The sequence below is a fragment of the Colossoma macropomum genome, unplaced genomic scaffold (assembly GCF_904425465.1).
Source record: "Colossoma macropomum unplaced genomic scaffold, Colossoma_macropomum, whole genome shotgun sequence".
Lineage (NCBI taxonomy): Eukaryota > Metazoa > Chordata > Actinopteri > Characiformes > Serrasalmidae > Colossoma > Colossoma macropomum.
This window is the reverse complement of record NW_023494800.1, coordinates 14,589,136-14,603,481: the sequence shown is the minus strand read 5'-3', so window position 1 is coordinate 14,603,481 and position 14,346 is coordinate 14,589,136. Positions and strand designations below refer to the sequence as shown.

At 39.1% G+C, this 14,346-nt stretch overlaps 2 protein-coding genes across 2 annotated transcripts; one reads left to right on the top strand and one right to left on the bottom strand.

Moving 5' to 3' along the window:
* LOC118820520 (odorant receptor 131-2-like) lies at positions 1-948 on the bottom strand. The gene has a single exon (XM_036588889.1). It carries the CDS (start codon positions 946-948, stop codon positions 1-3), a length of 948 nt encoding a protein of 315 aa, XP_036444782.1.
* Positions 949-9,040: 8,092 nt separating this feature from the next.
* diablob (diablo, IAP-binding mitochondrial protein b) lies at positions 9,041-14,026 on the top strand. Its single transcript, XM_036588760.1, has 6 exons — positions 9,041-9,124; positions 9,534-9,663; positions 10,677-10,796; positions 10,980-11,090; positions 11,277-11,373; positions 12,608-14,026. Exons 1-6 carry the CDS (start codon positions 9,087-9,089, stop codon positions 12,808-12,810), a joined length of 699 nt encoding a protein of 232 aa, XP_036444653.1. The 5' UTR covers positions 9,041-9,086; the 3' UTR covers positions 12,811-14,026.
* Positions 14,027-14,346: the final 320 nt, after the last annotated feature.

The following is a 14,346-nucleotide window of genomic DNA, read 5'->3' as shown; positions in this document are numbered from 1 at the left end:
CTATAGAGGTTCAAGCTTCTTTGCACTACAGAACAGAACATATTGTCTGAACAGGGGCCTAAAGGTCTCATCCCTTAGGCCGTAGATGAGGGAGCTGAGGCAGCGTGGCAGGATGAGGACCATAAAGAAGTTGAGGAAGCGTAGCTGCGTGTAGACAGGCAGCGGGAGGCTGCCCAGCAGGAACTCCAGCTGCACATAAAGGAAAGACATGAGTGACAGGCCTAGCTGCAGCGCATGTAGCAGCACAGTGCGCAGGGCTTTCTGCGCCGATGAGTGGTCAGTCGAGGCAGCCCGTGCCTGCTTCAGGATGGCCACGTAGGTGTAGAGTAGCACAGCCATCACCGCCACAAAGAGGAGGGTGTTGAGGGCCACCCCTTTGCCCCGCTGCCAGGGAGCCACCAGCAGCTGCTCGATAGTGCAGACTGTATGTGACAAGTAGAATGACGGCTCTGCGAGGAGGAAGAGAGCAAACACATCGGTTAGCACATTGAAGACGCCAAGCGCCCAGACCACCACCACAGCCACTCGAGTGCGCATGGGCGTGGCCAGCTCGCTGTGCCGCAAAGGGAAGCAGATGGCCGTGTACCTCTCCAGAGACATGACTGCCAGGTTGAGAGGCGCGTTGATGAAGGTGGAAGCAGACATCAGTACGATAAAGGCGCAGATGGCCCGCACTATCACCAAGTAGAATGCCCCGAGCACATAAAGGACCAGGCCGACTACCAGGTGAATGGTGTCATTGAGGAGCATGTGGGCAAAGAGGATGTACCGGGACGTCTCCCGGAAAGTGGCCTTGGTCCTGAGTGTGAACAGCATCACTATGTTGATGTAGATGAAGACAGCATGGGTGGACAGCACCAGGAACATCTTAAAGATTCTCTCCTCTGTGATAGCCAGTCTGATGGCTTGCATCTCAACAACAGTCAAAGGTCCAGACGTGTTAGCCATGTCAACGATTAGAAGTTTTGTAGAAAGAGTGCAAAAGAGAGAAAATGATAACAGAACCAGAATATAAAAGACAAAATCACCAACTTTTTCAGGACCCCTAGTGCTCTAGACACCAGTGTCTACACTTTAAGAGAATGTCTTTCATTGATTAAACTAGTTACAGTTACAGTTATAGGCTAGAGTTACAGCTGCAGCATGATTCAGTGCGGCAGTTACTGAACAAACTTTTACAGCAGTATTCAGATGATCAACAGATAATTTTTGATGCCGGAAATACATGTTCAATCAGAGCAACAACAAGAGGTTAAAAGGAGGTGAGATCTGAAACATTCCTATACATTTACAGGAATATGCAAAATTTCAGTTAAATTTTCCATCTTAAGGAGTTATTATTATTTAGTAAATATATATATAAAAATAATGCAAACTGTTTATTCTTAAGTTCTTAAGTCTGGAACTGCCAGTGGTTCCGTGGAGTTAATGAGGTTAAAAAAAAATAAGCATGATGGCAGCATCTAGGGATCATTTTTTAAAAAGAAAGGTAAATTACAATGCACAATAAATCCTTTTTCTGTCAGCATAAGGCATTACAGTCCAATAAAGCAGTCAAAACAAAACAGTCAGTGTAAAGCATTCTCCTATAACCACATCAACAACACATCAGATTGTACAACATATTTAACATTGATTAAAACACAAACAAAGAGAAAAACTGATGCATATCAAGAGATCCAGTCTGCATTTAGGTGCTAAGTTGTATAGCCATCACTACCCTGCAGTATTTGGAAATGCAGAAGTCATATACAGTATAGTGTGCTTTACTGAGCTTCAGACCTGTGAGCCTCAAGCCCAGATCAGTCTCTGGGTGATAAAAGCCTCTTTTTTATGTCATTTCTGTCTCTGACATCATGGAGTCTAGAGAGTTTTAACTACCACAGGTGTCAATCAACACTGTTCCCTGACTCACTGCTGTAGAATAACATTAATGAGGAACTATTGTGAAGTCTGATAAGTTGAGGATTTAAATGTGTTGTTTTTGTTTAAGTTTCAGTGTTTCGAATGTCTGCTTGAATATTTATTCTAAGACACATTATCAAATGTTTTTTTTTCATCTGCAAATTTGCTGTGTTTTTAGTTGTTTTTCATTCTTTTTTTATTATTTGAGAGAGTATTTGATTACTCCTGACAGGAATACAAAATTGAAGGTTCTAGTGAAAATGATGCAGGGTGCTATAAGAGTTAAGATGTGCTAATTACATAGTGATAATTAACTAATTGGCTTAATTAACATATTCCCCAGTGCAGACCCCTAGGACAGCAGTGGCAGATCTGGGGGAGTAGAGATGCACTGATATGGGAACTGTGGGCCAAAGCCAATGTTCAGTATTTTTCATGTACATTTCTGCTAATGCTGATACATAAACATTTATAAAATGTAATAATTGGGACTAGATCCATCTTGATTACTATTACAAAGTAATATAATATTTCATTTCTATAGGGTTACAAATGCAGAGTACAATAACTATGATATCAGATATTGACAATAAAAGATTGTTTTTGTTTTTTAGCAAATATCTGCCGATACTGAAATGATGCCGACGTCACAATGAATGTGTGCAACAAGTAGACCAACAGAAGGAGACTGTTTTATTGCTTTAAGATTTGTTGAGACAAAACATCAGTGCATTTGAATCATTTTCATGCTTCTTTTCATGCTTCCTCTTTTGATGCATGAATGCATTTGCAAATAGGCACAAATGTCCAACTATATAAATATAGACATTTCTGATATGGCTGAGTAAATATTGTGTCTGATTGAGGTACACAGAAAGTGTTTTTGATGACTGATTCATATGAGCACAGTAAGATGAGCATGTATTACATGGTGTATGATGAAATACAGGAGGGAATATACCTTCAGTCTGTTTCATTACCTTTTTCCTCTGTGATTTAACAGAGCAGCTGTCTTTCATGACCCAGAATCTCCAGGGTGAAGTTAAAAAAGCCTCCAGGACCAATCTCATTAATTATTTAGCTTTTCTTGTTTGCTGTCTGATTTGCTTTTGTCATTGTTTTGGAACAAGTGCTCTGCTTAAAATAAGACCACATGTCAATCACATCATAGTTTGTAAAGTTTGGAGCTGCCGAAAGTAAAGACTTAAACATAGTTTCTGTACTTGAGCAGTGGCATGGCATGGTTTTGCCAAGAGAGAGGCTGGTCATCAATCTCACACTGTGGTCCAGTCTCATATAGCACCCCTGCTGCTTTTTTGCCTGTGGTCATCCACAACCTAGCTGATGAAATGAATGTTCCCCATTTCGTAAATGTAACTGTTTTCTTAACTGTTCCATTCTAATTATGCACACAAAAACTACTTGAGTGGTAATAGCTCTCCCCTCAGTCTGTTGAACTGGAGTGTGAGTTTAATTAATAAATCAATCAACCTTTGTTTTGACTTGGAAATATATTGAGAGTGAGCCTCATTTACAGTGTAGCCGAGCAAGTTAAACAGGGGTTGAAAAAAGTTTAAATAAAATGTATTAACTAAAACAAATTAAAATCAGCAAGATAAGATTTATAAAGAATATCGCTGTTGCCGGAAGAAAACCTCGTATCTCCAAAATGGTAACTTTACAGGAAAAGGAAAGAACCTACTTTTTACTTTTAATGTAAGTCAGTGGAACCAGACTTTTTTTTTTCAAGTCATTTTGGGCTGTTTCTTGGTCCATTCTTCATGAAATTTACAGATGTATATATTATGAAAACAAATTAAAAGTAACCAACTGCCACACATCCCTCCCATCCCTCTTTGGGAGATCACATGACACACAAACCTCCACAATCAGCCAATCACCATTCCTGTTCATCTGAGTACTAACCTGTCTCACCTGTTATGTGTATCATAGGACTAGATCTAGCTTAGTATTTAAGCCCGTGCTTTAGTATAAGTTCTTTGCAAGGAATTGCTTCTCTCTGCAGAGCTACTGAGCGTTTCTGTTTGTGATATTGCCTTTTTGTTTTCCTGAACATAATTTTGGACTTCCTGACTTTGCCTTTTTGTCTTTGTCCTTTTGGATCTGGTTGCCTGATATCTTTTTGTTATGTTTGTCATTCTCTGTATTTTGGCTTTTTTGGGTTTGACCAATGCCTGTTTACAGACTACAAGTATTGTAAAATCCTTTCCAAGTAAAGCCTCATTTCCCCTTTTTACCGCGAGCGTCTGGCTGGTTCTGTTTTGTTACACCAGATAAGATAATAAGGAATAAGAAAAAAATCTTAGAAACAAAATTATTTAATAATATAATAAAACAGTTGCAATAAAATGGTGAAACAAAATAAAATAAAATAGAGCAGAAAGGAACTAACATCAAATAAAACAGCTGCAGGCAGAGTGGAGGTGGTTAGAGATTTAAAGTCAAGTGACACCAGTGAGCAGAGTTTCCTGTAGTGTATTCAAGCTCGCTTGTGCAATGTAGCTAAAAGCAGATTTTCCCAATTTAGTAAAAACTCTCGGAATCTGACAAGTAATCCTGTCATTAGAGCGGATCTGATAAACACCATTATTTACAGAGCATATAATTGACAAAAGATGACATGTGGCCAGAGAGTGTCCTATAATTAAAAGCAAACCAATATAGATTTGATATGAGCTGACATGTGGCCGGAGAGCACCCTATAAATAAAAAACAAACCAATGAGTTTCCCGCCACATGGCTAGAGAGGACCAACCAACTTTTTCATAGAGTGTGCAGAGATGAGTTCTGTACGGATCTCCAGTGATGAATCTCAGAGCTGAGCGACAGACTGAACTTGGTGGTTTAAGGCTACTGGTAGAAGCATGTCTATAGATTACATCACCGTAGTCTAGGATAAATTATAAGGTTGTCTACATGATCCTCTTCCTAGTATGCAATGGGAAACACATCTGGTATGAATATCCAAGCTTTTGTCTACATTTACTGACTAGCTTATTAATGTGATATTTTAACATAAATTTATCATCCAGCCAAATGCTGAGCTATTTAAATTCTGTGACTCTCTCAACACTGGATCCAGTCAGGGTTTTGATATTCACAGTGTTGAAATCAGTACTGTGGGCTCAGGAATACAGCATGAATTTTGTTTTCTTTGCATTTAAGACTAGCTTATGCTTGTACAGTGCTGTAAGACATTGAAGGAGCTGTAGTTGTTCTACTGCTTCACGAACAGAGTCAGCTGAACAATACAGAATTGTGTAATCTGCATACAAGTGAACTTTGCAGTCAGAGGCAGAAGCAGCAAGATCATTAATAAATAAATTTAATAAGACTGAACCAAGGATTGAACCTTGTGGGACCCCTTTAGTAACAGGCATTAAATTTGATATGTAGTAACCTAGTGCCACACGTCTGTTGCCTGTCAGAGAGGTAGTTTGGGGCCTAATTTATTGCATTTTTATCAAAACCAATTGATTGTAAGCTATTTAGTAAATAAAGTGAATGATCAACTGTGTCAAAAGCTTTGGTCAGATCAATAAAAAGGGCAGCACAGTGCTTCTTTGTGTCTATGGCTGTGATAGGATCATTTAAGGCAAGTGTGGTTATAGAGATGTGGCTATATGTCAGATCAATGAATAAGATAGAATTTCATAAAGTAAGCTGGGTGTGTACTAAAGATTAAAAAAAATTAGCTTGATCAAATACCTCGCCTCCTTTGCATAGGGGAACTGTAATATGAGCTGTTTTCCAGACATAGGAGTTCTGCAAGATAAGGTGGAAAGATTAAAAATGCATGTACTATGTTCTACAATTACTAGAGTAGCAAGATGCAAAAAATGGAGGTCCAGTCCATCCTCCCCTGTGGCTTTTCTGAGGGTTAACAGCAGTGAGAGTGTTAGCCACTACATAGAAAGAAGGAACGAAGAGTGAAGAAACCATGGCCATGGCTAGCGATAAAGCTGGTATCTGGTTCATTCAGCTGCAGTCTCAGGTAAACAGCACAAGACCAACTAAACCCCTTCATAACAAGCCTGTACAGAAACACAATCAGCGCAGCAATACAAAAATACCACTAACTATATGAAGTCTTCAAAACAAGATAATGGAAGTCTAGCAAAATGACATGCTAGATATACCTTTAACCACAGAACTGAAAGAAAGATCATAACAACCAGAATTATTAAAATACATACAGCAGTAATAAACTTAGTAAACTGCTAATGGGAAAATACTGTAGCGTTTACTGCTATTAAAAAAAACAACACATTTTTCACAAAAGTCATGGTGCTTTATTCTCCAGCCTAAAAATTAACATGCAAAAGCATTTCATAAACACACTACAATACTATAGCATACAATTATAAAAGCCCTTTGGGGGTACTCACCAAAAACTATTTAAAACTATAAAAATATAATATAAACTATAATGGGCAGCACGGCGGCGCAGTATGTAGCGCTGTCGCCTCACAGCAAAAATGGCCTGGGTTCGATTCCCGGCCGGGCAACCAGAGTCATTTCTGTGTGGAGTTTGCCTGTTCTCCCCGTGTCTGCGTGGGTTTCCTCCGGGTACTCTGGTTTCCTCCCACAGTCCAAAGACATGCAGTCAGGCCAATTGGACATGCTAAATTGCCCCTAGGAGTGAGTGAATGTGTGTGTCTGTATATCTGCCCTGCGATGGACTGGCGACCTGTCCAGGGTGTATCCTGCCTTCTGCCCAATGACAGCTGGGATAGGCTCCAGCACCCCACCGCGACCCAGAAGGATAAGCGGTTTAGATGATGGATGGATGGATAAACTATAATTTTTTATCCTTTAAACATGAATGTCTGCTTAACATTTTTTAAAATAAGTTCTCAAACTTCAACTGTATTAGCATGTTGTGTTGTGTTATGTTAGCCATGTTTATTAAACATGTGCCTGAAGCTTTTGATAGAAAAAAATTTGACTAATCGTTTTAAAGCAATGTGTTAATTTTGCCTAGAAAAGAACATATGATTGGTCAGTGGCGTTTTCTCCAGCGCTCTCAGTCAGTGTTTATTTGGGGGAGGGGGGGCTGCTGATTGACTGAAGAATATGGAGAGATCCTCAGAGCACTGTGACCAGTTAGCACAGAGACAATAATAGTGACAGCTTCCAGAGAGCTTTAAAGACATATATCAAACAAAAACATAAACATAAAAAGAGTACTTAGTAGAAAAAGGGTAAAAGGAACATTTGTTGTGGTTGTTGCTTTGTTGTTGTTGTGTTGTTGGTTATTAGTTGTGTTAATTACAGTAAGTGTGTCAGAGGATAGTTGGCTTTGTAATGTAACTAGTGGTTAGAAGTGTTCACCATCCTCAGATGTCATGTACCCCCTCCCTATGTTTTGTGTTCAGGAGCTGCCTATTGAAATGCCTGCTCAAAATACAAGAGCATTTGCCAATATGCGCAACGTTGTTCTTCTTAGCTGACACTACACTGGTGTCGGAGAACCACTTTGCAAGCTTCTCATGGCAGCAAGGCCTTTGGTGGAAGCCACAGTGTAATAGCTTATAAAATACACTACATGGACAAAAGTATTGGGACACTAATAATAACTCTAATAATAATTGAGTTCAGGTGTTTCAGCCACACCCTTTGCTAAAAGGTGAACAAAATTAAGCTTATAGCCTTGCAGTCTTGATAAACAAACTCTGGCAGTATGAATGAGCTTAGTGACTTTAAACATGGCACTATCATAGGATGCCACCTCTGCCACAAGTCAGTCTGTGAAATTTCTGCCCTGCTAGATCTGCCCCTGTCAACTGTAAGTGCTATTTTTGTGAAATGGAAGCACCTGGGAGCAACAACAGCTCAGTGACGAAGCGGTAGGCCATGCAAACTCTCAAAGTAGCGCTGCCGAGTGCTGAAGTGCACAGTGCCTATCCTCTGTTGAATCACTCACTAAAGAGTTTCAAATTGCCTCTGGAAGCAACATCAGCAAAAGAACTGTGTGTTAGTAGCCTCATGAAATGGGTTTCCATGGCCGAGCAGCTACACACAAACCTAAGATCAGAATGGACAGTGCCAAGCATCGGATGGAGTGGTGTAAAGCACGCTGTCACTGGACTCTAAAGCAGTGGAAATATATTCTGTGGAGTAACAATGGAGGAGTCTGGGTTTGGTGAATGCCCAGAGAATGTTACCTGCCTGACTGCACTGTGAAAACTGTAAAGTTTGGAGTTGAGGAGGGAAAATGCAGTAGGTTATTTTTCAGGGGTTGGCCTAGGGCCCTTATTTCCAGTGAAGGGAAATCTTAATGCTTCAGCAGACCAAGATATTTTGGAAAACTGTATGTTTCCAACTTTGAGGGAACAGTTTGGAGAAGGCCCTTTTCTGTTCCAGCATGACTGAGCCCCAGTGCACAAAGCAAGGTGGGTGAGTTTTGTGTGGAAGAACTTGACTGGCCTGCACAGAGCTCTGACCTCAACCCCATCGAACACCTTTGGGATGAACTAGAACAGAGATTGTGAGCCAGGCCCTCCCATCCAACATCAGTGTCTGACCTCATAAATGCTCTTCCAGATGAATGAGCAAAAATTCCCACAGACACGCTCCAAAATTTTGTAGAACCCCTTGCTAGAAGAGTTGGAGCTGTTACAGCTGCAAAAGAGGGACCAACTCCATATCATTGCCTAATTTAGAATGGGATGTCATAAAAGCTCCTGTAGGTGTAATGTGTGGGTGTCTCAATACTTTTGTCCAGAAGGCTTAAAAAATCTGGGGAATTCTCCTTTAAGATAAGAGATAATAAGAGACTATTATTACAATTAGCCTATTATTATTAGCATATCGTCACATAAAAGCGTCAGTATTTGATATAGAGGTTATTTGATATTCTCCTGAACGCTTTATGTAAAACTAAGCCTTTATGAGACAGTGGTGACTCAAACCACACCAGTACGAAACACAAATCAGCATGGTATTAAATGTCATTCTGTTCTATTCCGTGTACACGAGTACATGAGAGGCAACAAATGACAAAGCACTTGTAGGTTAGAAATGAAAATGAAAATTGAGCTCGTTAAAGAATGTTGCGCCCATCAGATATTTGTTAAGCAAATATTCAAGCAGCGGTTGCGCTTCTACACCGCAGGGGGCGCACTCCCCGGCTCGGTTGACTGTTTTGTCCAGGCAGTATGGCGCTATTCAGGAGAAAGACATTTGCTCTTGGATGGTATGTGTTTGTGATCCATTTATTTAAGTGAGAGATCTGTGTGTGCTGTAAAATTATATGATAAAAACGTATATAATGCTGTGTCGACGTCAGAACTATGTCATACGTAGATACGTGTACGGCAGTTTGCCTTTAAATCTAATCGTTCATTTGACTTGACGTTACTTCCTGTTTATGTTAGTATTGTTTTAATACAGGTCTCAGATGAAGCTCCTGAGTTTTATTTTGTAACAGCAGTATCTGTCAGCAGTGATTTATGAACGAATTTAGAAGCGTTTCTCTGTGCTTTTTGGCTCAGTGTGCCTTATTGATTACACACACCACAGTATATATGAATATGAATTGTTTTGTTTGACTAACCAGAGCGTGAACTGACAATCAAACATTATTCTTTATCCTTTAACTACAGCTTCGCAGCAAGCTTGCTGAGCACCACCAGCAGAACACGCCACACACTTGGCTGGCTGCCTTCATTAATCAAGAGAAACTGGATTTCTCTAAGTGTCTCAGGTGGCCTGTGTGCTGTTCCCTTTGTGCAGGTTTGAAAGGTTTTCATGATTGCAGTGTTAATAGAAATCTTTCAGAATCATGAAGGACAGCACAAAATGCTGGTTCCTGGTGCTACTAGTTGTTAAAAATACTGTACACTCTCAGAAAAACGGTATGAAACTGTCACTGAGGTGGTACCCTCAAGGGTACATCTATATACCTTTAGTCAGGGAACATAATTGTACCATAATCCATTGAAATTACATTTTGTAAGTTGTACTGACTCCACACAACCCATCTCGTATCCAGGCTTTTTATTTAATTGTTCTGTTTTAAAACATTAGTTTATAAAAAATATACAATAATACACATTTTTCCACTGGGGGGAAAAAAAAACTTATTTAATGTACACAGTTGGACCTTAAAACCACTGTTGTACCTTTGAGGGAACATTTACATTATTTGTACTTTGATGAATGAGAAATGTACCTGCACAGGACCTTTATTTCTAACTGTGTATAATAATGTGTTGATGAAAATACTGATACTACAGGGCGAAACACTTTTGATACAGTATTGAAAAGTCTAAAAAATTAACATTCAACATAGTGTATTGAATTTTCATACTATACAGCAGATATGCCCCTCAGTCTTTCAATGGGCTCTCATAAGTCCTTCTTTGGAGAAAGCACTGGGAGTGATTAAAAACTGGGCGTCTGGGTGCATCCCGTCTATTTCTGCATCATTTATAGCTCAGTTGTACTGTTTTATCATATCTGTGTTTTTCACAGGGACTTGCTATTTTGCAGTCTTTTGAAATTAATGTTTATCTGAGCCAAACCTGTGAGCCAGTCTGTGTAGTGCTACACTGTGTAGTGTAGTGCTTAATTAGAGTAGAAGTTTTTTAACACTTAAAATACAAGAAATAGTATCAAATCGTTAGAACAAAATCAAAATTCTGTTCACTTTCTAACTGAAATTGTTGTTGTCAAGAAAATAGACCTTGATATAGGACAGTCCATCTAAGCATTCTCTTTTCAATCAATATTGTGTTACTGTACAGGACACTGCATCACATGAGGCCTTGATCCGCAGAGCATCGTCTCTGGTGACTGACAGTGCCAACACTTACCTCTCTCAGACCACTCTGGCACTAGTGGACTCCCTCAATGAGTATATCAATGTAAGTACTTCTGTGCCAACACACAATCTCATTAAGCTTTTAGAGGATTTAAATTAGGTGTTCCATACACATCACTTTCAGTATTTGTCAGAATGAGGTTACCTCAGTTATTAATCTGTAGCAAAAAGACATTGGCATGAACAGAGACAATTTTTGTGTTTTGTGTGTACTTTCACTCTCCAGGCAATACATACCCTGATAACTCTTCACAGAAGTTATGTTGCCAATATCAACAAGTTGAACCCTACACAGGAGAACACAATATGGCAGATGATAGTCTACAAGCGCCAGGAGGTAAAAACACTCAAAATAGTCAGCAAAGGTCAAGAACAATGTCAGTTAGTATTTTAAGTCACAAGCCATCCTCAAAACATTTGTCTTGTGTTTTCTTTGTCCCTTAATGAGTTATCAGATGTGCATGTATTCCAGCTACACCTGATTTATTATTTTAACCTGAATTAAAGTTTTGGATTTGATTAGATCATTGACCGAAGGAAGGACTGGAAGAAATTTGAAACAAGCTGGTTGACTGCAATTGACCTCTCAGAGCTTGCTGCTGAAGCTGCTTTTAATGCAGGCAAGACATTTTACAGTTACTAACACAATGAACACACTGAATTGCAATTATGTGCACATTAGCTGTACGATAACCATCTGATTTTGGTAGGTAGCAGATTATTCATGTGGCCATGCAAACAACATACCACGATGACATTATAAAGTTGAGATCAATGGAAGACATATGGATTTTACCCAAATAATAAGGTTATTCAGTGCATGTATACGCAGGGACGTTGGAAGGTGTTTTAAATTGGAGCGCTGCTGAATTTTTTTGTGAAGCATGTACATGACAAAGACTGAAGTTGTGCTTGTTTTTTTTCCTTTTTCAATTAAATTGTTTGGAGTAGGATGACAAAATACAGCTGTACTCAGATAACCAACACTGTAACCGCAATTAATGCACATCCTGCTGACTCTTCTCTCTTTTTTCCTGGATGAACTTTATGCACATAAGCAGTGTGAGAAATGCTTCTTTCAAACCCATGGTCAAGCTACAAATGCATGTCTAGTGGGAGATTATTACATTAGTTAAGCTTTTAAACAATATTAGGTCTCTTCAGGGCACAGAAATAGCCCACAGCTCCTGCTTGTGTTTTAGCAACGTGCTCAAGTCATAGTCCCAGAGCGGCCAACAGTTGGCAGGGAAACGATTTGCTTCATTTAAAACTTTAACAGCGCATGGCTACTGCAGATTTGGAACATAAATAAATGAAACGAAACAAAAATGCATACTCTACCCTACAAAAGCACAGAAAAGGCACATAGTTGGCTATGCTTTGTTGTTTTCCATTATTTAACAATCCTGAAATCTGGGGGTGCTACAGCATTCATATATTTTTCTAATATTTGATTTTGTACAAAACCTACACAATCACATCAGTCTTCTTTGGTGGGTTTATTGGTGGTTTTCAAAGCAACTGGAGCAGGGCATACTTTATACATTGTAAAGAAAGCAGGTATTGACAGATTGGTGTAGAACTAGAGTTTTCCTAGTATCATATTTCTTTGGTGAAAGTAAATGGGTTAAATGAAGTATTGCCAAAAGATTTTTTTCTTTTTTCTTTTTTGCAATTTTCAGCATTTATTTATATTTATTATATTTTGTGACAATGTATGTGGCAGTGCTGGAAACAGTAATAGTACACGGATACAGTGAGTTGCAGGGAGTGTGGTGAGAAAATATTTGCTTTATTATCAAGCACATTTTAGATTCTCCATGTGATCTTAATTTTGCTATGTCTTTGCTTTAGGAGCAGACCAATCTTCAGCCGCAGCCCAGACTAACCTACAGATGGCACAGTCTCAAGTAGAGCAGGTTCGACAGCGATCACATGAGGCAGAGAAACAGCTGAAAAACAGCAAGGCAGAAGACAGTGAAAGGCTTCAGAGATCTCTCACCTCAGCAACACAAGAAGAGGAGGAAATTCCAGAAGCCTATCTGAGAGAGGACTAATCAAGAGTTGCAGACTTCCAAAGACATACAGAGCTCCGCACAGAATCTCCACCATTCCAATGTTAAGAACCACACACAGTGAACAATTTTTGCACAATATTTTTGTAGTAGTTTACCAGTGAGACAAAGTTCAGCAGTTATACTGTTGTCAGACAGCACTACAACAATTGACAGCACAGTGCAGATTGAAATTCAAAGGAAAGGAAGAAAAAGCATTCAGAAAATACTTGTTTAATCCCTTTTATTATTGAGATCCCGCATGGAACACTAAGTATCAGTTAATTGAAACCTTTACAGCTTGTACCTGTGCCTGAATTAGGTAGTTTCTGGCTGCTGTGGACAAGTCATTTGAAATGCACATGACTATATTTTTTTTGGAATGCTGTTGATGCTGTAGGGTGGTGGTCACCAACCCTGGACCTGGAGATCTACTTTTATCTCTGCAGAGTTTAGTTCCAACCTGCGACTAGCATGATTCCCCTCCCCTTTACCTGGTCCCAGTGTATATGATCCAGCCAAACATGGATTTCTCAAGAAGTGAATTAGCTGGAGCGTGTGTTGCAGACTGTGGCTGGAACTAGACTCCACAGGAAATTAGATCTCCATGATCAGGGTTGCTGACCACTGCTGTAGGCGTACAACTGTGCCTGGCCTAGTTCTAACACATGGTTCCAATATTGAGATGCTACTGAAGGCCTTGTTTAACTAGATCAGGGCCTGTAGAGTTAGAGTGCTGATCTAGGATCTTTTCCTTTCAGGAAATCATTGTAAATAAGGAATTTGGTTCTAGATCAGCACTTACACTGTGAGAAGGTTTATAAATATGGGTCCAGATGTGTTTGATTAAAAACTAAACTGGGTGGTAGATATTCAGGAGCGGAGTTGGACAGTCCAGTTGTAGAAGAATGTTTTCACTTGTTGCAGTACCACATTTATTCATGAACATATTAACATACCTTGTTTAAATTCCATGTAATTTTCTTTTCAAAAATGTACTCTGAGGAGGTTCTTCTAGCAAGCTGTTGTCCTAATATGCACGAATCACATGCTCACTATGGATGTGTGGATGATTAATGGGAGACGTCATAGAATCTCTGACTAATACTTTCAGTCGGACATTGGGTTTATAAAGGGGGTATTTAAGAAAATCTTTGTTAAACCTGAAACAAAGTGTTCTGCCTTTGTAATTATTACAATATAGAATTTTTTTAAATTATTCTTTGTGATGTTTTAGTCTTTCGATTTTACATTTTACAAAAGTAATGTGGTATTTTAAGCACTGTTTGCTGTTCTGTGTGGGGCTATTTTATTGTTTCAAGTTTAAATTATACTCTTTTTTTTTTTGCGTCCAATAAAGTTTAAGACCTTAGTCAGCCAGTGAGCAAGAAGGGGTCATTCTATTGTTGCTGGGGCAAATGGCATAGTACAACTTTGAAGGCATGATTAAAGCCATTATTAATTTGAAACTATTAATCCTAAATTAACCAACAACAAAAAAAACTATTATAATTCTTTACATTCTTATTTAAATGATTT